This window comes from Anomalospiza imberbis, chromosome 9 (assembly GCF_031753505.1).
Source record: "Anomalospiza imberbis isolate Cuckoo-Finch-1a 21T00152 chromosome 9, ASM3175350v1, whole genome shotgun sequence".
Taxonomy (NCBI): domain Eukaryota; kingdom Metazoa; phylum Chordata; class Aves; order Passeriformes; family Viduidae; genus Anomalospiza; species Anomalospiza imberbis.
The window spans coordinates 1448214-1472151 of record NC_089689.1 but is presented as its reverse complement, the minus strand read 5'-3'; the positions used below and the strand labels follow the sequence as shown (position 1 = coordinate 1472151).

The 23938-nt window shown below is 50.2% G+C and overlaps 2 protein-coding genes across 3 annotated transcripts; one reads left to right on the top strand and one right to left on the bottom strand.

The window, feature by feature from the left end:
• Positions 1-370: 370 nt before the first annotated feature.
• TADA1 (transcriptional adaptor 1) lies at positions 371-14946 on the bottom strand. 2 transcript variants are annotated; one of them, XM_068199265.1, is made up of 8 exons: positions 14813-14946; positions 14452-14543; positions 13366-13431; positions 6831-6928; positions 4501-4710; positions 3376-3527; positions 2333-2495; positions 371-800 (listed from the first exon to the last, which is right to left on the bottom strand). In XM_068199265.1, the coding sequence occupies exons 1-8, from the start codon at positions 14884-14886 to the stop codon at positions 648-650; spliced, it is 1008 nt and encodes a 335-aa protein (XP_068055366.1). In that variant the 5' UTR covers positions 14887-14946; the 3' UTR covers positions 371-647. The 2 variants fall into 2 exon arrangements, with proteins under 2 accessions (XP_068055366.1, XP_068055367.1); XM_068199266.1 differs by lacking the exon at positions 13366-13431.
• A 30-nt stretch (positions 14947-14976) lies between these two features.
• On the top strand, positions 14977-23142 carry PRDX6 (peroxiredoxin 6). The gene is made up of 5 exons (XM_068199270.1): positions 14977-15135; positions 16761-16917; positions 21197-21343; positions 21783-21929; positions 22516-23142. Exons 1-5 carry the CDS (start codon positions 15044-15046, stop codon positions 22645-22647), a joined length of 675 nt encoding a protein of 224 aa, XP_068055371.1. The 5' UTR covers positions 14977-15043; the 3' UTR covers positions 22648-23142.
• Positions 23143-23938: the final 796 nt, after the last annotated feature.

Sequence of the window (23938 nt, the reverse complement as noted above, 5' to 3'; positions counted from 1 at the left end):
GCTGCATCATTTCATAATGAAGTAATACAAGACTGCATATTTTTACAAGGAAGTGATAGGAGAGATTTGTTCATGCTGCAAATCCAAGGAGTCTTCAACACCAAGACAATTCCCTTTTTGCCTTGTTTTGTCACAGTTTCTAATCAGAAGTTCCCCTGGTAGAAGAGGAATAACGTCAGCTAACAGAACTGCTCATGTTCACAAGGGCCCACCCCATAATCAGTTAATGAAAAGGATCCCACCAACTGCAACAGAAGTTGGACAAGGCCTCTGGAGTCTGAGCTCAGGAGGGAAACCACCTGAGAGGTGAGGGCAAGGAGGCAGATTCTCCATGCTCACAAAAGAAGAGCCCACCTTATTTAAAACCAACTCTTTCCACTCTCACATTTATTTTTCCTAAAAACAGTCCTTGCAAATGTGTCTTGTTTCTCTTTCCCAATTCAGTGGCATTGCTGCAAGTACTCCACAGCACGTGACTCTGGGGAAGCAGAGGAAGTGTCCCACAACTCAGTCCCATTTCCATAGGAAAAGCTGACTCATAAATCACATCATCCTGGAGATGCTGACACAGGTTTGTAAGGAGCATCTGAACGACAAGTCCCAGGAGCAGGCTGGAGCCACCTGAGGGCTGGCAGGGCTGCCCAGCTCTAGCAGAGCAGGAGGCCCTCCTTCATGGCCAGGCGCTGCCGGTGGATCTTGTCCTGCTGCAGCTCCTCGTGGTTCGGGTGCCAGAGTTTCATGACAATCCTCTCAATGTTGAGAGCATAGACTGTGTGTGCAGGGATCACTTCTTTGTGCACCTGGAAATGCATGGTGGGAAACAAGCTGCACACTTCCATACACATGTGACCAGGGAATAACTTCCCTCTACCGCAGGGGCCAGCTCTGCAGAGTGGGAACAAAGGGAGTCTGTTCCCTGCCAGCACTGCCACAGCAGCCAGCACAGCACAACCACCTCTCACACCACTTCCTAAGGGAGCGCCTGTCGGAGTCCAGGACACCCCTCTGGCTGCCCTGGCTGTCTCGAGACCCTGGCAGGGGCTCAGAGACCCTGGCATGAAGTCAAAAACATCTGTGGCTTCAATTTTGGCCCGTGGAAGACTGTCAATTTTGTATGGGAAATGACAAGCCACAAGGGTTTGAGTAGTGTGATATTTGAATTAACACAGGGTGGAAAAGTAGAATTTTGGGATTTTTAGAATGTGATTCAGGGGTCAAGATGGAGGAATTTGGGTGTGTCCCAGCCTTCTTCTCCTTCATCTTGTCCTCTATGCCTTGGTGTGATGGTGACACTTTTCTATTGGTTTAAGGTAAAGGCACACTGTCCAACACAGATGTTAGATATTGGCACGTTATTGTAAACAGACTGTATGTAACTTTTGATATAAAAAGTAAACGCCACCCAAGAGGGCAGAGCAGAATGCCATGGCCTCCTTGCTAGCCAGAGCTCGGCAGGTCAGAGAAAGAATGTTATAGATAAGGAAAAATAAACAACCTTGAGAACACGATCCAAAGCATTCCAGACTCCTTCTTTGGCTGTGACAGGCTAGGAAACAAGGACTTTTACACTGTTGGGGTCCCGACAAGCTGACCCTGACAAGTGCCGTGGTAAGGAAATAGTAATTTTGCTCTTGGGGTGGCAATCAATAACTGATCATCAAAACCACAGAAATAACAATTCTGACTAAACATGAGATGAATGCTTGATTACAGCTCTGTGGTCTGTATCCATACCTGTGAGACAAAATCTCAAGGCCTGTTCACAACAGCAGAGATCATCAAGGGGGAATTTCTTACAATTAATTTTAGACATTCAAAGTAGGCAATGCCCCCACAGCTGCCAGAGAGGGAGGGAACCACAGCCATACATCACCAATGAAAATTCACCCAGCTGACCTTAAATGCCTCCCCAGGACTGGGGTGATCACAGCCAACCCACTGCAGTGGCCTGCATGCCAGGACCAAGTATTCCTCTAAGTACCCATGTGGAACACGAGGTGTAAGAAGGGACAGGACAGGTATGATATTTTGCTGCAGCACTGTCAAAACCTGTCCAGCTCAGTTCTGATATAATCACTGCAGCCTTAGTGCAGAGGAAGAGTTCACCCATCTTGCAGAGCTGTGAGATAGGGATTTCCTCATCAGCTCTGTGACCAAGGGGATCAGAACAGGCATTAAACCAGGAGTTAACAGTGGGAACAAATCAAAGCCAAAGAAGGAAAGAGACTATGGGAAAAGAAAACAAATCCCCCTCCATGCACATAAACCATACCTAAGACTGGCAGCTGGCACCCAGGGCCTGTGACACGAAGGTGTGACATGACCAGCTTACCTGCAGTGCCTCAAAGAGGTCGTACATGTTGACTGGAGGCAGGGATGCTGGCAGGGTGTCCCCAGAGCAGGCCAGGAGCAGGGCTGCCTGCTGCTCAGCATCATCAGGAGCGGGCGGGGGGGCCAGGCTCTGACCCGCCGAGGGCGTCGCGCTGCTCGGGGGGCTGGGGGCAGAGCAGGCAGAAAACATCCCAGTCACAAACCAGCACCAGCTGTGGCTGTCATACAGCAGGAGCCTTGCTGCACTGCACCTCCTGATGTGGCCCATATGTACATAAAATTACTTCAGCTCTAATAAAAATTTCTTTTAAATTCCAGTTTAACAAGGAGTGCGGACTGACCCTCAACATGCTCCAGCCCTGCTTAAATGGTCTCAGTTGTGCAACTTTTTGTTACTTGCAGCCAACAGTTTCTACCCTGCATAAAAATTAAGGCACACACAACACTGAGCTGAAACACTGGCCCTTAGGCAGACTTGTTGGTAGTGCTACAATCAAATCTTCAAACACCCACGACCTCCTGTCAACTGCTAGCAGCTGCCACGGACAAACAAAACTGCCTTCTCATACACAGTGCCAAGATGCACTGCACAAACTCTTTGACACTGAGACTCCAAACTGGAGGACCTCAAAGCCCTGCTAACGAGAAAGATGTGCTACAGAACCATAAACACATTTGCATGCAGGAAATGACAGGATGGCAGTGTCCTGCAGGTCCTCACTGACATTTTAATCTTATGGCACAACAGCCATGCCTCCACAAAGGCAGAGAATTGCTGTGTTACTGACATTTCCAAAAAGCAGTAATAAACTGCTGGACAAGCAGAGGTAAGGGAGAGAGATGTAACACTGTCCCTACAGTCCAGTGCTGGGAAATCCCCATATCCTCACTCCCTGTTTAGTTGTACACTCCTCCATACCAATGCCTTCCTAGTGTGTGAAAGCAAGACACCATCAACACACATAAAAGCAGCAGCTGAGCCATGGAGTAATTCCAAGACTAGAAAAATCCATGTACATTATCAGAGTGCTGCCAGCTCCTTACCACTCAATTAAGTTGTTATAAGCAACAACACTGTTCTTCAGATATGGCTGAGGGTTGACATTGCTTCCAAAGGCATACTTGAAATGGCCATCCCTCAGACGATAGGCTTTCCTCCTGGATATCACAGAGGTCAGAATGTCCTTAAGGTGGTTCTGCAAGGAAAACAAATCTTGTGACATGTGCTGATACATTCACTCATGGATAGAAGGGCCTCAACAAATGGCAAGACAGAAGCAGTGCTGCTATGACCACAGGGACCTAAAGATGGAAGGGAACCAATATCTGGACAGGATGTTTTCATTATCCAGCACCTGGATACAGAGAACATGGCACTTTGTGAGTACCATAAGCATCAACCTGTGAACTATATTTTAACATGTGATGTCCTGTTTCAAATGTCAAAGGGGTGTCTTCATTGCTAGGAAATTCCCAACCTCTGCTTAAGGTTAAGATTTTGTAACTGACACGAGATGTTACACTTGAACTGAAATACACACCCTAAAATGACAGTGAAAAGCCACTCACTGATCTTTTTCATTTGCCTGAACAGTGATGGAGATGAAACGGGCTGAAAAAATCAAGCAGACAACTTCCTTTGGCCTCACTCCAGATGGGGAACTCAGGTTGGCCTCCACATGCTGAGCACAGAAAACCATCCACACATCAATGCTCCAAGCAGTGGCTGTATCATTCCTGGGATGTGTACAGTGATGCACCACCAATGGCCAAAGCCAAACCAGAACTTCACCTGGATCAGGTGTCACCTGATACTGTTCCTTTATGGCCAGGCCAGACACTGTGCCTGGAACAGATTGCTTTTTATAGAACTGGGCATTCCCATTCTGTCCCTGCTTAGGAATAGCATTTTCCACAACAGCTACTTCAGCATGCCAGGGGAACCGTACAAGTACATCAAAACTAACGCTTGCAGGCAGAAGCCCAAGACTCTACATCGAGGGCACGAGATTCTCCATTCTCACATTACTCAGGGGACAAAAGGGCAATTGGAGAACCATCAGAGCAGCAGGTTTCCACCCCATGCTGGGGGACAACGCCCCACACTGCACACAGAGCCTTTTGCTGCTGGTGTTATGAGACCACTGCAGCCCCCCAGCCCAGCCTCACCTCCACAGCATAAACAACAGCTGTCACTGCCTCCTCGGTGACATTGTCCAGCCCGTGCTCATAGGCAGTGACAATCATCCTTCCTTCCAGCTGGCCACGTGTTGGGAGCATCATGGTGTGAGAGCACAGCTTCAAATCATCATCCTCCTGAGGATCCTTTGCCACAAACTGCTGGGCTCCTGACAACGGGTTCTGAGGCTGGAACCGGTGCTGTCAGGAACACAACATTAAAGCATAAGATAATATTAATTCAGACCCTTTGGTTCATCAAGGGGACATCCCTTCTCCACTCAGAAAGCTTACACCTATAAAAAGTCCTTAAAAAATCTTCCCCAATGACTTGTGACTGCAGAAATTGGTTAGCCAGTGTTGGTATCCTTTCACAGGACTTGTCCAGTAGCACCCCAAACCACCTGAACTTTGGGTATCCACAACACACTGCAGCAAGAAATTCTACACACCACACGAAGACTCACCTGCTCTGGCCTGCTCTGTACCTCCCCACCTGCTAGATTTGTTTGATTCTCCTAGGAGTCTCAAATGTGGTCAGTGACTGTCCTTTTTACCTCCTTTCACCCCATCCACACCAGTGACTGGACTTTCACATCTCTCAGACACCTTCTATGTTGAAGAGTTCTCATCTATTTAGTAATTTCTTGTACAGAAGGGTATATTTTTACTTACTATCTGCACAGTTACCCTCCAGATCAAAACCCATGATCCTAAACTTGTGTGATTGATTCTTACATTTTTCTAACGCTTTAAACTTAGCCCAATTCCAGCACCAATTTCATACTCCAGTCTCCCTGTATACTTTCACTACTCTAAGTAGAGCTGTTTTACAGAACAGCCACTGAGATGGATTATGACTGTTTTTCAGAACTGACTTAGTTATTTAGAGAAAAAACTCATCACAGAACAGGAATTCATACTAGAAGGTGGCATTTCCCTATGGTATGTATTCCAGCACAAATCCTTGGCTGCACTGTATCTCAAGCCTGTGATGGCTCCTCAGTCCCCAGACAAAGGGGGGAACAAAGCAAATGGAAATGATTGATCCTTGAGCCCAGCCACGTGCTTGGCACAGCTCTAACCCACAAGGAAACAGAGTCATCACACTCCCTCTGCTTTCCAGTGGCTATGGAATGGAGACTGCTGCAGGGCTCTTATGGGGCACCAGGACAACCACTCTTTAAATATGAACAATGAATATGCAGCAAAGTGGATTTCTCACATCTTAGTTTCAAGGGAGAAATAGGGGCTGCTTTAGTCAAAGGACAGTGTGGCATTTAACTCAGAGTGAAAAACCAATCCACCCACTGGTGTGTGAAAACAGGTTTCCCTCCCCATAATTCTACAGATTTATGCTTTCATTACAGGAAAGTCACATGCCTGGAAAAAAAGACCCTCAAAACGTAAGCAACTCTCAAGAGGAATGTGGTTTGGGAGAGCAGAAGCCAACTGGAATGGACCTGCGGTCATTCACAGCTGTTATTCTCACCAGTGAGGGAAACATTATGAAATACCAAGGCACTTCCAAGTTCACACTACTCAGGAATTCCACTAGTACCAGAAAAGCCCATTAATCATAACATGCACTTCATACAGTGCTTACTACCAAGCATTCCTGAACACGTGTACAAACACACACTAGAAATCTGGTGTATCCTAGGAGTAGTGAGTAAATCAAATTCTACGACTTCCACTACACCACAACTTGCTTCTCAAACTCTCATCTACTTGCTGCTGAACTGAAGAGTTACAGTGAAGTTTTAAGACAGGCAAGGTAACACAGTCTGAATTCAGAACACCACAATACAGCTTGCAGCTGTGAGCACTGCAAAGTAATTTGACAGTTCCTAAATACAAGAAGCCTTCAGCTGGATTTGCATTCCTTTGAACACTAGTCTGAAGCACACACATAGAGTGCCTAATCAAAGCCCTTAAAAGGGCAGTATGCACCTTATCAAAGCCTGCCTGATGAAGAGAGTGCCTCATCCCAAATCTCTGTCACACCAAGCCCCTTCCACACTGCTCTGGCAGCACAGAAACAAGTGCAGAACAAGTGAGACAGTACTGGGTGGATGTACAGAGCCTCTGCTGCAAAGTGAACCGGATCTTGCACGTTTCTGTGCCACCTACCAGAAGATAGCACCTTTAAAAGGCATTCTCAGATCTGAAACAACTTGACCTTCTGAAAACATTACACCCAGGATCTTGCTTCTAACACTTTGAGAGTTAGTCCGAGAATTCTATCTGACTGCCTGAATAAACAGTAAATCACTTGTTTTAAGAATTTGGTAGATGTGAAGTGAGCCACAGGCACTTACATCGAACTTTTGGCGAACTGAAGAAATCTTTTTCTTCCCTTTGGGTTTTCCAGGTTTAGTTGCAGAGCCACCTGGCCATGGCAGAGATCCAGCACCTTCTACAAATTGAAAGGAAAAAGAAGCCAAAACAAACAAGCAAAAAAAAAAAAAAAAAAAAACAAAACCAAAAAAAAAAAAAAAAAAAAAAAAAAAAAAAAAAAAAACCACAACACCCACTCAGTTGGTGTTGCTGATTTAGGGCCAGGATGAAACCCTTAACATTTGACCACCTATTAAGCCTCAACCCAAAATCAACGGCCATAGCAAAGAGGAAGGTGTTTTGAGGGGAGAACATTTTTGGCAGCCCCTCCCTTCCTTTGTCAGCCCCTTGCTACTTTGACTCACTCACAACACCCATGACTTATTGTCCACACACCACACAAAACCCATAGTGGAAGGAGAGAGATAAGCACAGCCTGTAAGAAAATCCAAAAGGAAGGAATAAGCCATTTGTTCCATCAGGAAAGTAAGAGCTTGCCTGGAGCTCTTACCTGGAGTGGGTTCTCCTCTCACCCACTCCTGGATCAGGTCAGATGCTAAACCATCTGAACTGAGCAGCCTGACTCCCCAGTTCTCCTTCAGCAAGATTTGTCATGGATCCTTATTAAACATCACAGCTGATTGCTCTGTTACACTGAAGAGAAGGAGAGGAGGGAAGAACTGCAGAGGCCACTGAGCCCAGGACCAGGATGTCACTAATGTGACCAGTGAGCAAACAGTTGAAAAAGAGGTTCTTGTTTAGTACCAATAAATAAATACATTTGGTCATATCATCAGCTCAAAAGTCCACTGAACACTGTCTGACAGCTACCCCTACAGCAGGCCAAACCACGTCCTGATAATCACACAGCTCTTGGCAAGGACAGCCTAACAAATTTCCTGCTGACAGGTTTACAGCATCTGTGAGCAATTAATTCCTTCAGGAGAATTGGCTGCACTGCACTGGATGTGTGTGTGCTTACTTCATTGGATGTGTGTGTGCTTGTTGGCAGAGAACAAGCACAACTCAGAGACTGAGCAGCCCTCTCGTGGCTACAGAGCAGCCTGTGCTGTGTGCCTCCAGCACCCTCCTGCCCCAGTTTGGCTCTGCAAGTGAGTATCCTCTTCCTTTGGAGCACAGCATGCCCTGAGCATGTCCCACCTCAGGGAGCTTGGACAGCTCTTCTCTGAAGACACTTCAGCTGCCCCTGAAACAGAGCTGGAGCTCTGCTGCCAGGCAGTTCTGACAGCACAGCAATGTCTTGGACAGTCCCTGGCCACACCTCAGCCAGAATTTGCCATTTTCTCTAGACAGGGACAAGAAGTGACAGCAGCCTTTCCACATCTCACCACCCACAGCCTGGCTAGCCTCACTGAGCACTGACCAACACCCAGCTGTGGTTCTGTCCTGCTCCCACAGTTCTCACCAGCTTCACACCAATCTGTGGGTTTATCTCTGGCTGTCCCAACTATGCTTCATTTGCAGTAATCAAGAGTTAACTATGTTTAATTTGCTGTAGTCAGGAACTCATAAACACAATTATACCACAGTCCTGTTGGTAAGGAATGTGGCTGGCTAGAAGTCCTTGGCTATGGGGAGCTTCCCACACTCCCAGCTGGACCACAAGCACCGTGTCCTCTGCTATGGAAAAAAAAAAAATTCCAACAGGATCAGGTTCAACTAGAGGATTCAGGTGAAGTTTTTTTGAATGAAGGGATTAGAAACAACCTACACACACAGAGATGGCACATTCTCCCTATATTAAAAAAAAATAGTTGACCAAGAAGTTTAGTTACATCCGATTAGAGAGGTGGAAACCCATAGCCTACAAACCCTGTTGTCAAAATCCACTGGTCAGTTTAAGAAATTAAAAGATAATAAATAAAACCTCCCCAAAAATTGTAAGGCTGGTGTCACTGCTCATCAATACATCAAAGGAGAGGCCCTAATAATGGAGCATAGGAAACCACTGTGGAGAACCACATCAAGTCTCACACAGCTCCTTCACAGCCTCATTTGTGACCAGAGAAAGTGCCATGGATGGACATGGAAACTGCAAGCACTCTTTTCTCTGACAATGTTCTACAGATATAATAGGTTACAGCTAAGTCTGAATGTTTTAAATACCTTTTTTAAGAAAAATAATACAGTAGGTTTTAAAATAAATGGCAACTAAATTTATAGGCTTTGACAGATCTGAAAGATGCAACTGAATCGAATCTCTACGTGCACATTTAAAAAGAACTTAGCCAAACTCAGCTTAAAACAAGGAAAAGGTGAGATACAATCTCCTATTCCCCATTATAAGGAGCCCATAGCACAATTTTTGGTTCCTTTTCCAGGTTTTCATATTACCAAGCCTGACTTGCACTAGATGAAGAAAGCAAAATTTCCCTCTAGCATTCTAAGAAACCAGTACTTGCCTTCCTGGCCACAAATGACAAGGCTGGGTTGGCTCAGACATGAAACTTCAGAGATGAATGCAACTTTTATTCAATCTTGCTAGCAAAGGAATCAGACCCTAACAAGCCACTGCTGCTCTGCCTTCAAAGATCAGCAAGAGATAAAATCATTTTTCTAGAAGCTGCCACATCTCTGCATGGCACCGTCAGGATGGCACCAGGCAGTCCAGACAGAGCCTGTCAGGTTTGCCTGACATGCTACATGAGGAAAGGACAAAGATTCAGAGAAAGCCACCAGAGAAAGAAGCAGACATAGAGAAAACACACATTTCCCACGCCTGTTTACTTGATCTTCAGTTTGGAGGGGGTTGATTGTTTTAATCTTCTTGCAAGAACAAGGGTTTTGGTCAGGTATTCTGCTGATATTTAGTTGATATTCTGCTGACTCTCCTCTGCCAAAACCTCACACTCCCATTTTCTTACTTTTCCTCCCTTCTCAGTACTCTGGAGAGAAGCAAACACAAGCAACCTGAGCCAATCTCACAGCTGCAAGCCCTCTAAGCAAAGCCTGTGGACAAACCTGATGAAATAAAATGCTCCTGTTACTCCACATGAGTTCTAATTCACTGAACCATCTTTTAATTGGCTTCAGACTACTACTAAATAAATGAAATCCTTACATCACTAACTCAGGTGTTTTTGCAACTGTTTCAGTTTTATTGGTAACATTTAGCTAAGAAAGGAGGGAACAGCAAGCAAGCTTCTGTTCTTCAAACATCTTCAAGCAAGATACATATTAACTCAAGAAACCTTGCTACCCCGAGTGCTTGCAACTGTCCAACAAACAAGGTCAGTTCACGCAAGGTTAAGAAAGGTGTAAACCAGAGTCCCTCTCGAAGGACTTTTTTGGGGAAGAAAAAAATCCCAGTGTGCTGGTTTGGGGTGGAAGATGGTTAATTTCTTCCACGGTAGCTTGCACAGGACTGTGTAGTGGATGTGTGCCAAGAACAATGTTGGTAACACAGGGATGTTTTCATTCCTGCAGAGCACAGAGCTAAGGGATTTTTTGCTCCTCCATCCCACCAGCTAGGAGCCTGGCAGTGCACAAGGACTTGGGACAGGACACAGCCAGGAGAGCTGACTCCAAATGGTCATCCTTCACATCAGAGTAGACAACACACCTTCCTGCCTCTGCAGCACCAAACCCTCATGTCCCATAGCAGAGAGGCTGTGCAACTGGGATTTCAAATTGTCTGGGTGACCAACAGCCTGAGCAGATGAGAGGGGGAAATGCAAAGCATCCTCAAAAAGGGTGACAATCACCAAGTGCTCCCCTAAATCCCAGGTGGAACCACTACCACAAGAGGCAGCAAAATTGGGATCAGATGGGTTTGTTTGCATGGTTCAACAAATATTACAATCACTCCTGAAAAATACCTTCCCCGAGGGTTTTTATTCCAACACAGTACAGTGTCAAGTACAATTTTACCACTGACCACATGGTTACTTTTTAAATACAAAATAACATTTTAAAGATGGCTCTTTCCCCTTGTCTCTCACACCAAGGTGGAAAGTGCATGCATCAGTAACCCTCACCATGGTGTGCCAAGTACCCCAAAAACACTTCTTTACAGTTACTTATTTCCATGAATCGTGAAGTAAACACCTTCTACCCAAAATACAGTGGTAGACACAAAAGCCTGTTAGCTTTCCATTCTTACAAAGAGGGGGGAAAAAGAAAGAGAAAAAACCAAACCACAACACAAAAAAAAAAAAAAAAAAGCAGGTGTCAGACTGGCATCTAAGGGGAAGAAAAATCTAGATGTTAAAAGCTAGTATTCCACTGATACTGCATTTTCCTGGGGTTGCATGTACAACCCTGCACCACACACAAGCTGATAGGGGGATCTTGCCTGTAAGAGATCTACCAATAGCCCAGAAAGAGGCACCTCAGCACAGATCAGCTCCCAAATCATGGGGAGACTCTGCACTGATCTGTAGACAGCACAGCTGAGCTGCTGGAAGGGACTAGCAGAATGCACTGTTAGCTCCAGAGCACCAAACCACACCTTTAAGGCCACACACCCATGATTAAACTGACTTTTTTCAAGCTGGCTTATGCAGTCTGCGGACACAGAGCCAGCCAAAGCTTGCCTGAAAGCCCTGGAGGTGACCAGCACTGGGAAAGGCCTGGCCAGCTTGCTATGACCTGCTGAACCACTACAACCAGGCTTCTTTGGGGGCTCTGAGGGGAGCAGCTGCAATGGGACAAGAGAAAAGGGACTTGAAATTAAACAAGGTCAGGCAGGAAATGAGGAGCATATGTAAAACACCTGTGGAGCAGCACCCTGCTCTGTGCTGGGGCTCCTACCTTCAACACAATCCTAAACAGCCTTGGAAAGGGACACCTGGGAGAGTTTGCTGAGGAGTCCTGACCACACAGCTGCATGCCATGACTAAGTGGCATAAAGAGACTGGACAGGGACACAAGTGACATTCAGAACAGCTGAGCCCAGAGCAGGCACACAGGAATAACAAACCCCAACCTCAGCCACATGGCAAGAGGCTCTAGCCTACCACTGCCTCTGAGAAGCAAGACCTCTGAGCCGTGAACTGCACCCCAACACTCACAGCAGCTCACTGCTGAGCTCAGAGAACAGGCACTGCCTCCCTCCCCTCCTCATTTAGATTCAGCTGCTCCAGGTGATCATCAGGGGAATCACTGTTCCTGTGCGTTCTTTTTATAATCCAGCTGTAATTAATTACTCAAAGTTAAAAGCAAGGAGCAGCAGATTCAGACATAAACCTTCTGATTTACATGAGTCCAGACCCCTAAAGGGAACAAATTTAGGACAAAAACACAAGGTGTTTCTGCAGTTTAATCAAGAGCAAACAAAGCAAGTTTGGAGGTGGGGGAAATTAACATTTATTGAATGCTAGCACAGCTGGTAGAGTTCAGGACCAGCTCCAACACAAAAAACCCTGGGCAACCATGAATTTTGCAGGCATTATTTTCTCTAGCTACAACAGGCACCTCCGTAACAGGTATTCTCTCAAAAACTCATCTCTCAGGTCTCAGCCCATGTGAGCTGTGACAATTTTCTCTCCCTTCCTACACAGCAGTTCCACATCTTGAATTGCAGCTCAGTTGCTCTTGCTACCACATCTCTGAGTTGAGAGCTCTTTTGAATGCCACCTGCAACCCTGAGGACAGCCATTCTAGACACTCAAAGGTAAAATGTAATTCTAGATGCTCACAAAATTAAAATGTTAACTGCAACCCTGAGGACAGCCATTCTAGACACTCAAAGGTAAAATGTAATTCTAGATGCTCACAAAATTAAAATGTTAACTGCAACCCTGAGGACAGCCATTCTAGACACTCAAAGGTAAAATGTAATTCTAGATGCTCACAAAATTAAAATGTTAACTGCAACCCTGAGGACAGCCATTCTAGACACTCAAAGGTAAAATGTAATTCTAGATGCTCACAAAATTAAAATGTTAACTGCAACCCTGAGGACAGCCATTCTAGACACTCAAAGGTAAAATGTAATTCTAGATGCTCACAAAATTAAAATGTTAACTGCAACCCTGAGGACAGCCATTCTAGACACTCAAAGGTAAAATGTAATTCTAGATGCTCACAAAATTAAAATGTTAACTATCTGCAGATGACTGGGTTAATAGGTCAGAGCTCAACCAAGGCTCCCTGTAAGCACTTTTCTATCAGATATGTACTTGAAATCAAGATGAGTCAGGAATGCTCAGCTCTCCACAACGACCAGAGGAGAGAGAAAGAGGTAAGCAAAGCACATCAAAGAGAAGGACACGTCTGCCTTGACCCTTCAGCTCGCAGCAGACACCGACCCAGAAATCAAACCAGATTATCACAGGCAGCAATCCAGCATCAGCCTCTAACCAAGCACACACAGCTTAGTCATAGAAGCATCCCTGCTGAAACATTATTGTGTTACATTTTCACCTGTGTGGCAAAAAAACCCCATGAACATTAAGGCTGAGAACGCTGGGGTACTGCGCACACACACCCCAAACACACAAGTGGCAGGCACAGCATTACACCAAGTGTTTAATGAGGCTTCTCAGGACTCACCTGGGGCAGAAACCAAGATCTGGCATCGGGTGAGAATAGCCAGGAGGAAATCGTTGTGAGAGTGGACTGTGAAGAGACAGAGCTCGTTAGCAGCATATCAGTGCCCAGAGGCACCCCTCAAAGCCATCCTACAGTAGCTCCCTAAGCTTTCCCACTCTTGTGTTCTCCCCACCTGCTCAATTTTCAATTTAAGTTTCTTTGAGGGTTTTCTTCTACTGGGCTAAGAATCTACTACTGTGAGAACAACACAGAAGATAATACACACAGCACAGAAACAATGAGGTCACTTCTCAGTGTTACACTCAGAGCTGCTTGACAAGTCTGGTGTATTCAGCCAGTCAGAGGAGCAGCTGTCCCTCTTGCCATGCAGGCACCCCACTGCAGTGCTTTTGGTTTTGCTACAAAATACACCAAAATGAGAACCGCAAAGATGAAGTCGACTAAAATAGGTTCTAACAAAACAGAACTTCATTGCAGAGGTTTTCTGGAACATAGAGTAAATGTGCACAAGAGAAAATGAAAACAGCTTCAGAGGCAGGACCAGAGGGCTACAGAATCCTCTTTGGAGTCTGAGCACCAAAAAACTCCCTGCCTTTCCCTGCAGGGATCACAGACGTGGAAGCCAGGAGCCCCCACAATGAGCTCAGCAATGCCCAGCCATGTGTGCAGACACACAGAGAAGCAAGCACCGGGGAACCTCACCCTTCAGCACGCCACCTGCCAGTCCCAAAAGCCAGGAAGGACCTGCCCGCTGCAAATGCACCCTGGCGAATCCAGGGCTCCCTCCCCTGCTCCAGCTACAGCCACAGGGAAAGCGCAGAAAGCACTGTGCTTTTTGGCTGCTCGAACAGCGTGTTCTACATTTTTATCACATTTACACAACGCCAAATTGTCTCTCAGTGCCGGGGTTACACAGGGACTTCCCCGTGCAGGCCAGGGCACCTCCCACCGTTTTAACCCCCTTGCTGCCGGAGCCCTGGCCACTGCTATTTCCCTCACAAGCACTTTCCCCGCTCGGGAAGGCTGGAGGAGCTTCCCAGGCCTGGCAGGGCAAGGCAGGGAAACGAACCCCAGGTGTTATTTTACCATTGTCTTGCGTGAGAAGCCTGCGCGCTTCCAGGTCAAACTCCTCCTTGCTGATCTTCTGCTTGAACCAGAGCTTCAGGTTGGCCCAGTACCTCAGGAAGAGCAGGGAACCACAGAATCAATGCGGATGGAAAAGACCTCCGAGACCCCCGAGTCCAACCTCTCAACACCACCACCACCACCACCACCACCGTGCCGAGCAGACCGCGGCTCTTTCCTCCAGCACCCCCGGCGAGGCGCAGACAGCGGAGGAAGAGCGCTGCTCCCACACGCAGCAGCAGCGCCGAGGCTTTGCAGGGACACGGCAGAAACGCGAGGAGCCGGGACGGCCCCGCACCCCCCGCTCCCCGAGGGCACTCACTGCTTCACGTTCTCGCCCAGCGCCTCGCTGAGGCTCTTCTTGGCCGCCTCCAGCTCGCTCACGTAGGTCGCCATCACGGCCGCCGCCGCCGCCGCCTCGGGCCGTCACGTGCCCGCCGCTCACGTGGCCGCGGAGGGGCGGCGGCGCGCAGGCGCAGAGGCGGCGGCTCCGGGAGCAGCGCCGGGAGTTGCAGCGGGAATTGCAGCGGGAATTGCACCGGGAGCTGCCGTCATGCCGGGGCTGCTGCTGGGGGATGAGGCGCCCAACTTCGAGGCGGACACCACGCAGGGCCGCATCCGCTTCCACGACTTCCTGGGAGACTCGTGAGCGCTTGGGGATGCGGCGGGAGCGGGAGCGGGGCAGGGTGGGATGTCCGCGCCGCCGGGGATCCCGGGGAGCCGGGACGGAGCGGGACCGCTCACCGCTATCCTTCCTTCCTTCCGCCGCGCAGAGTCCCGTGTCACCGCCGGGCACGCGGCACGGTTCCGGGGGCTTGCTCCAAAATGTGGGTTTTTCTCGTGGGAGCGGGGGCCGGACACGGCGGGATTCCCGGGGGGCAGAGTCGCCCGTCCCCATCATCCCCGGAGGGCGAGCCGAGCTCCCGAGGACGGAGACGAGGCAGCGCCCGCGGCGCGGCCAAGCCCGGCTCGGCGGAGCCGCGCTTAGCCCAGGGCGGCCCTGCGGACCAGCGCGAAGGCGTGCGGTGACCAAGGGCTCGGCCCCTGCCGGGCACCATTCCCGCACAGCCGCTGCTGCCCTCCCGACACGGGCACGGCGCCTGCGGGACTCGCTCCCGGCCGCGCTCGGCAGGCTTCACTCGGCCCCTTCTGTCCGCGCTGGGAGCTTGAGCAGAGGGGGAAAAGAGCCCTCTGAGCCGCAGCCCTTCTGAAAGCGGCTGTTCGGCCTGGTCACACCTGGCACCTTTCTCCTCGGCTGTTTGCTGCTGTTTGCTCGGGGAGCGTAGTTGTTGTCTGAAGAGCACCCGTGGCCAGGTCGCTGCCCCATAAATTCCCGGTGAGCCGTGGCAGTCCCACGGCTCTGGCAGAGCTGCAGGGGCCCTCACCTGATCCCTCCAACTGCATTCCCAAGTTTCTCGGACAGGACTTTCCCCCCTGCTGTGGTGCTGGGGGCCCGGATGAAGGTCGGTGCAGCAAGGTCTATGTGATTGGAGCTGAGAAATGATGGAACGAGTCTCTGGCAGGGAGTTTGAAGTGCTGGGGGTGGCTTTCCCCTGGGAAATCCTGAGAGCCTTTTTGCTCCAGCTCGTCCTGCTGGGCTGCATTGCTGCCTTTCTCTGTGCACTGTTTACCTTACCTGGGAGGTGCAGGATTAGTGTTTGCCTGCTCTAAAGACTCAAAATCCATTGCTGCTAAGCTGTGGGCAACAGCCAGGTGGCTGTGTCATTGTAACAGGAGCCACAATGTGATGTTAACTTGTGGCCTCCCCTGCTAGTTGAATAATTCTTACCTTTTAATGAAGTGCAGCTCACAGCAGCAGCTGGGCTAAGGGCTTGGTCCTGTCCCATTCTTCTGAGCTGCGTAATGCACGTTTGTGTGTGTCTCCTCGTGGAGATGAGGTGACCATCTCTGCAGTAACCTGGCTGGCAGGCTGGCCAGGCATCCCCCCACACGTGGCATCTTTGGGCTGCACTGTACACGTGGCTCCCCCAAACTTCCTCACACGGCACGGTGTCCACCTCCATGTGAAGAACCATGGCCTATTCCAGCATCTGCTGTACGATCCTGGAGGGAGAGTGGGGGGCGAGGTGCGGGGAGTTTCTCAGAGCAGGGCTTCTCTCATGGAAGTTTCTAGTGGTAGGGAAGGAGGAGTTGCCAGGGCAGGAATTCCTTATCAGAGAGACGAGCTGTCCCTGCGCTCCACGCCGTGCGATCTGCACAAACCAGAACGACACCTGACCTTCACAGCAGCTGCTTCCCTCCCCTTGCAGGTGGGGCATCCTGTTCTCCCACCCGCGGGACTTCACCCCCGTGTGCACCACGGAGCTGGGCCGGGCGGCGAAGCTGGCCCCCGAGTTCAGCAAGCGCAACGTGAAGATGATCGCGCTCTCCATCGACAGCGTCCAGGACCACCTCTCCTGGTGCAAGGTACGGGCTCTGGGGACGCCTCAGGGGGCAGCTTGTGCTCCAAAGGCTGCAGGAGATGCCCATGCAGGCTTGGAGGTACAAGTGTCACATCCCAAAGCGTGGCGGTGCTGAAATTCAGAGCAGGCATGGGGAAAGTCTTCTCCATCTTCATGGAGTATCCCACAAAGTCCAGGGTGCTCTTTGCACTTTGATGCTGATGCCTTGTGAAGGCTGCCCTAGAACAGAGGCTGGACAGAGTTAAAGAATAAAGTAGGGATTTATTAAAGGGCCTCAATGGATCCACCTTGGGCAGCACAAGAGCCCAGCCAGGGCTGCACCCAAGATGAACCAAAATGGTCACAAAATTCACAATTGGTCATGAGGTCTCTCACTTTGATCAGTTCTGCTCCATTTGCACATTGGAGTTCATTGTCCAAATACAGCTCCAGCCCATGAAGTCCCATCCTTCTGGTTTTTCTCTCTTCAGCCCATGTTGTTTGTGCTCTTGGGCCTGAGATTTGGATCATTTGTCCTTGGTCCCCAGCTGGAGAAGGAATTGTTTTGTCTCCCTGCTCTGTGAAGAGAGCTCACCATCCCCTCATATGAAGCCCAGACCCACACACTAGAGCAGCCCAGAATCTGAAAAATATAAAAGCTAAAACCTGAGGCATCAATACAAGAGGAAAACAATATTACTGCTGTCCCACCACTAGCTGAAAGGGTTAAAAAGTGTAGAGGTGATGCCAGAACCTCAGAGGAAGGCAGACTACCCACAGACCCTCAGGAAGTTCTGTAATAAAACAGGAAAGGAAAAGAGGCATCAGAAGTGAGGAGAAAATGGCAGTTCATGCTCAGGCAGGGAGGAGAAAACAGAGGACAAGCGGAGACATGTTAAATATAAAACCACAAACAGGAGAACATGAGGGAGCATTGAAAAAAGATGGAAATGGAATAACTTGGTGAAGGAACTTGCAAGGAACTAAAGAAAAGCTTCAGAGGCAGCCTGTGTGTGCTACCAGGGAGAATGGTTCCAGGGCTAGAGGTGGTAGGGATCTGAAATGATTATTTCAGACAGAAATGGCCAGAGTGAAAAATCCTTGGGTGAATTACCTGCCTTAGCTCTTGAAACTGGGGATGTTCTCACATATTTTCCGGGGTAAGAGTTGCATGCAATAAGAGGCATTAAAGGTGAGAAATTTCTACACTCTGTTGGACATTACTTCGTGACTGACTGGCTTCAGAAATTAGCTAATTGCCTTATTGCCTAAATCGACCTTTGTACCTGAGTGGTGCATGGCCAATGTCCCAGCAAGCCTCAGAAGGGCCTGGGAAAAGCAATGTACAAATCCCAGTAAATGAGATTTCTGTGCTGCTCAAACTGGCTGAAACCAGCAGTCAAATTAGCAAATGACATGTTATTAGAACAGAAAGTTTGTGTGGTGCTTTTGTAAGCGAGACTCATCTGCTGGTTGGCTAAAGCTGAAATGTTAGGGTGTTGCTGACTTCTGCAAAGGCTTTGAATTTGCAAGCAGCTTTTCCATGGAGTCAGCTCTGTGAAGGGCAGGCTCTTTCTTGCAGGAAAGCAGGAATTTGTGTAAAGGGAGGGAAGTGCTGAGCTCTCAGGCCTGCAGGGATGTGTGGGGTTCAGCAGACTCAGGTGATCTGGAAAAGAGATGAACAATGAGCAGATGCTGCTGATCCTATGGAATTATTCACACAGCACAACCTCAGGTGAGACCAGGAGAAGTTGCAGAACAGCCTTGATGCTGGCTGAGGGGACGCAGAGCAGGAAAGCCTTCCAGAAAAACCACAGAGAGGCTTTGAAGCTGTGGTGAGCTTTCTGTGAGGCTGGGAGAAGCCATGGAGACAGAGGTGTGGAAGTGTCAGCTCAGCACCTGTCAGAAAGAAACAGGTGAAAATCCTCCAGAGCTAAAGATCCAATTGGTGAGGACAAATCCACAGAAGGCTGAAGTGTTCCATGCAGCCTGTGTTTCACTGGATTGAACTGAGAAGACACAGGAGTGAGCAAAATTTTGGGCATTCCCAAACACACCTCTGCTTTCTGTCTGGATGAAGCTGCTTTTACCTGGAGCACAGCCTGCAAGGAAGCAAGTGGGCAAGAGGGGTGCTGAAACAAAGCAACTTCTGCTTGCTCTGCTGCCAAATTTCAGTGGGCAGATGAGATCTGCCTGGAGAGGTGGGGCCAGAGTGCAGCCAATAATCCTCAGGTCACTTTGTGCAGCTGTGCTTTCCAACCAGAGATGTCACAGCTATTCTTAGCCATCCCTAGCCACAAAACAGAGGCTTGCTCCAGGACTGGGAGCTCTAGTTCAGCCAGGGATTGATCCCACCCTCCCACCTGCCCAGGCAGGAGGTTGCTGCTTCTCCAAGGGCTGGGTGAATGCCTGAGCTCCCTGAGCAGGCCTGGCTGGCACATGCTGTGCCTGTCAGAGGTTTCAGTGCTCTCCTTGGCCACTGATACCTGCACCTTGCTGAGTCGGTGGTGAATCAGTCCCTCCAGTGATGTCTGGTTTCAGCTTGGACTCTGGAAAGAAAATTAGTGACTAGGGAAGGGAGTCATGGGTGTTTTATTGCAACACAGAGTGTGTTTTGTGAGGCTGTTTTCTAGAGCTCCCCAGGCCAGGAAATTATGTGCATTTTGGAATGAGTTACACTCCATAGGGTTCAGATAATACTTCTCAGAAACTCCCCTCATCCTCCAGCCCTGCTCTAAAGAGAGGTGGGGGGTGGGTCTCATTTGCTGATGTCCATCTGCAGCCTCCTGTGACTCTGTGGAGCATTCAGCTGCATTTCTCCTCAGCTGAACTCTCCAGCTCTGCTTTCCTTCCTGCTCTGCTCCGCCAAGGCAGGTTTGCAGGACAGCAGAACTGATTTCCTGCTTCCTTCCAAGGCAGGCCTGACCACAACCCAGCTGAGATCAGTGGCCCCTTTCTGCAGAGCCTTTCTGCTTTCTGTGGTGACACAGAAAGGCCTGGGGAGAAAACAAGCAAAGAGCAAAGCTGGAAAGGAAACATTTGGCCACGTGTGCACCACTTGACCTGCTTGCAGCATCCTGAGCAGCAGGGGCAGGGCTACAGCCCCTTTTGTCAGCACCAGCAGCCATGGGGGGCTGAGGAGGGGTGCAGGGCCTGCCTGCTCTTGCTGCTGTTGGTGTGCTCTGAGCAGAGCCAAGGGGCAACATTTCCAACCCTGCCCTCCCTGAGTTCCCTCTGAGCAGGGCTCAGCCTGCTCCCCCACATTCAGAGCCTGGAGAAGGCAGAGAGGTTTGTACATTGAGTTATCAGCTGAGCTGATAATGCAGCACAGCAGCACGAGGGAGGCTCACAGCAGCATTGCAGCCACTTTTGTCTCCTTGCAGCATGAAAAGGGTGGAAGGAACAGGCTGCCCTGTTCTGGGGCAGGAGCCTTGAATTCTACTTGCTTTGATGCTGGCAGCTGCTCTGCCTGGGCTGCCTTCCTCCCAGCGCTGCTGGGGCTCCATGTGACCTGTGAGGGTGGTACTGCAGACTCCAGGGATAACTTAAATGCTCCAGTCGAGTCCAGACCAAGTTTGGAGATGCTCAGAATACATTTTTTTGTGTGTATTTGTGAAGCAGGTCTAGTTTGGACTGGTACAACCTCATAAACCATGGTCACAAGGCAGAGCCTCCAGGGCTGTGGAGGGGGATGGTTTTCTCTTCTGTCCCAGGCATGGTTCAGAAAGGAGTGAGCAGTGTCCCAGCACCTGCACTCAGGCTTCCACTGTAGTTTTTTGAGAGTCTTTAGTTAAGTAAGCTGCAAGTGACTCACTGAATGGAACACCCTTGCACAAGACCTGTGGAGTGTTGGACCTTTCTTTGTCAGCTGTAGCGTTTGCTCTGCCACTAGAGAAACAGCTCCTTAGGAGCACAGTCCAGTTCAGCTGTGACACCTGTCAGCAGTGCTGGGAGAGAGCTGGAAGAGGGACTCAGTTCTCAGTGAAAGGTGGTCAAACCTCTCTGTGCCACTAGCACGGGCAGGAATTCCCTGTTGCTCCATACCCACTGCCTGGGCAAAGGAGCTGCTGCACGGGCTGTGAGCACGGACAGCCTAAGAACTGACCTCAAGAACAAGCCCAGCCTGGCACAAAGGTTTCTGGTTTGTCACCTGGTTTCTGGAAGCTTCATGGAAGGCCATGAGCCCCTGGCTGTGCTGTCCCGGCCTGAGGCCTTGGGGCCAAGCGAGTCGGGAGCTCGTGGTTCTGCCTGGCCTCTGTCTCTGTGCTGGTGCCACAGAACACCCCATGGCTTTGTCCCTGCAGGACATCAATGCCTACAACGGGGAACAGCCTGCAGAGAAGCTGCCCTTCCCCATCATTGCTGACAAGAACCGGGAGCTGTCCGTCAAGCTGGGCATGCTGGACCCGGACGAGCTGGACAAGGACGGGATGCCCCTGACCGCTCGTGTGGTGAGTGCCTGGCCTGCCATCCTGCCCTGTGGCTGTGGGGCAGCTTGCCTGGATGGGCATGGCCATCCTCAGGAGCTGGGATGGCTTCCTTGGGCTGGAACCATGGGTTCTGTCACAGCGGCCCACCGATCCTGGTCATGCCTGTCCCAAACTAGTTTTTGTCAGTGCTTGATCTGCTGGACTTTCCCTTTCCCATCGTGTGCTTGCACTAGAGGGGCACAAGTAGCAAAACAAGCTGGCAGTGGACACAGGAGCTCCCAGAGCAAAAGCACATTCCCTGGGCATCAGTTGTTCTCTAGATCCCCTCCATGGCATCTCCCCTGTCCCAACACCTGTGGTCAAGCAGCTCCCAGGGAAGGAAGGAGCATCAGGGCTAAGCAGATCCAGCAGAGCAGTCAGACAGATGTGTCTGACACTGACACTGTCTCCCTGTGCTCAGGTGTTCATTTTTGGCCCGGATAAGAAGCTGAAACTCTCTATCCTGTACCCAGCCACCACTGGGAGAAACTTTGATGAGATCCTGAGAGTGGTGGACTCCCTGCAGCTCACAGCATACAAGAAGGTCGCTACCCCTGTGGACTGGAAGGTGAGGAGCAGGGCAAAGCTCACAGCCAGGCACTGGAAACAGGCGTTGAAATGGCAGCCAGCCTCCCTTGGAGGGGCACCCACAGGCTGGGGGAAGCAGCAGCTGGAGGCAGCCTTGCCTCTGAAGGCTCCTGTTTCCTGCAGCATAAGCTCCCAGGGGGTTGGGCCAGCTCAGCCAGCTCACCCCCCTCCCAGGAAAGCAGATCTTTCCCCAAGGGTTGGAATCAAGGGGGAGCCAGCAGCACCTGTCCAGGGCTGCCTAAACTATAGGAATGGATGAGCAGACATGGGCAAGCTGTGCTCTGTCCAGCATCGCAGGGAGGCTCAAACTCCCCCCTCCTTACTCCCTGTTCCCATGGGAGTGCCATGGCTGTGGGATGCCATTGGCAGGGCTGGCAGATGGCACAGCTCTCCCTTTGGATATCTCCCGTGTCTCCTGGTGTAGCTCCCACTCTGCCCTCACTGCTGGCTCCAGGCACGGGACATGCCCGGGGCACAAGGGCTGAGCGCTCACAGGGAGGCAGAGCCACCCGTGTCCAGCCCTGCCAGCTCCTGACGGTCCCCATTTGTCCCCATCTGCTCCCCAGCCCGGTGACAGCGTCATGGTCGTGCCCACCTTACCTGACGAGGAAGCCAAGAAGCTCTTCCCCAAAGGAGTCTTCACCAAGGAGCTGCCGTCGGGCAAGAAGTACCTGCGCTACACCCCGCAGCCAGAGTGAGGGGTCTGTCTGTCTGTCTGTCCGTCCTGCTGGGATGCCGGAGCCTCCCCGAGCCCAGCTCCTGCCCCTCCGACACCGCACGATCCACGGCCTCGTCCCGTCACGCCGCTGCTGCGTGGCAGCACTAAACCAGCCCTCCCGTCCCCTCCAGCCCACGCCCCCTCAGAACCAAACCCTGCCTGTTCTCCTGCCTCGGACCAGCCCTGCCAGGACGACATGGGCAGACCAGTGGGGACGCCGGGGCTCTCTCCCGTTTGGTCCCAGCCATGAGGTGTGGTGAGAAGGGGTGTCCTGCTGGAACAGGGAGCTCTGGGGGCTCCGAGCTGCTGCGTGCCTTTCAGAGTAGCCATCTAACCTTTGGTCCCATGAGTAGGGGAGGAGCTGCAGAGCCAAATCTCTCACCTCTTAACTGCTTTCTCGTCTCTTGCTGGAGGGTGATGGTTTCCAGGTTTTGTGGGAGAGGGAATCAAGCAAATAAACTGACCTTCAGTACTACCTGCAGTGTCCCTTGTCTGTCTCTGCTGGCCCCCAGGGCACCCTGCAGCATTTGCTGTGTTCCCTGTGGCCACGCAGCTGGGATTTGGGATTTGTGCCCGGGCTCTGGAGGAAGGTGGCAGCAGCACAGCCTGTCCTTGTTCTTGCTCTGCAAAGAAGGCGTTTTGGAAAGACAGCTTGTCCCAGGGCACACGGCCTCAGACAAGGCAGTTGAGCTTTCCCTGCTGGGAAGGAAGAATGTGCCTCAGCCTGGCCTGCCCTTGGCTGCAGGGCAGAGGGTCCTTCCCTGCTCCTAGGGCATGAGCAGGCACGACAGGAGCCGTGCAAACTCCTGCCTGCTCTCCCACACCTCCATCTCGGGGATTTGTCAAGAGATGAGCAATGTTTTAATATAACAGTAGGAAAGAAAGCTGCTCACTGAATAGCTCAAAGGGTGGCTGCCAGCATCCCTCAGTGCCCAGTGCAGCCAGCAATGCTCAAAAGGAGCAACTGTTAAAGAAATCAGCTAACCTGGGGCACAAATGTACCCTCCCCAGCAAGTGGCACTGGTGGGTTCGATGTTCAAGGTGAGCAAAGCACTGCATGCAATGAGATCCCTCTCTAGACTAAACCTCAGGCAGCACCCACAACCCTCTTTCATTACCCCTCCCCCCCCCAAAAAGGGGTTTATTAATTTTTAATTGCCTTCAGGAACTATGCAGTGAATATTGGTGTATTTCCCCAAATGGCTTTTAAATGAAACTTCATTATGAAACTCCCTATTATTCCCATGTATTATTTTGACTGGAAGATAGGA

What these genes read in the sequence shown, in the direction of transcription:
- TADA1 (XM_068199265.1), bottom strand. Translation starts at nt 14,886, where the DNA reads ATGGCGACCTACGTGAGCGAGCTGGAGGCGGCCAAGAAGAGCCTCAGC. An exon ending in CAGTTCGCCAAAAGTTCGAT is followed by an intron (nt 4,711 to 6,830) that starts GTAAGTGCCTGT and finishes TGTTCCTGACAG; the next exon opens with CACCGGTTCCAGCCTCAGAA. An exon ending in CTGTTGTTTATGCTGTGGAG is followed by an intron (nt 3,528 to 4,500) that starts GTGAGGCTGGGC and finishes TTTTCCTTGCAG; the next exon opens with AACCACCTTAAGGACATTCT.
- PRDX6 (XM_068199270.1), top strand. Translation starts at nt 15,044, where the DNA reads ATGCCGGGGCTGCTGCTGGGGGATGAGGCGCCCAACTTCGAGGCGGAC. An exon ending in TGCCCCTGACCGCTCGTGTG is followed by an intron (nt 21,344 to 21,782) that starts GTGAGTGCCTGG and finishes CCCTGTGCTCAG; the next exon opens with GTGTTCATTTTTGGCCCGGA. An exon ending in CTACCCCTGTGGACTGGAAG is followed by an intron (nt 21,930 to 22,515) that starts GTGAGGAGCAGG and finishes TCTGCTCCCCAG; the next exon opens with CCCGGTGACAGCGTCATGGT.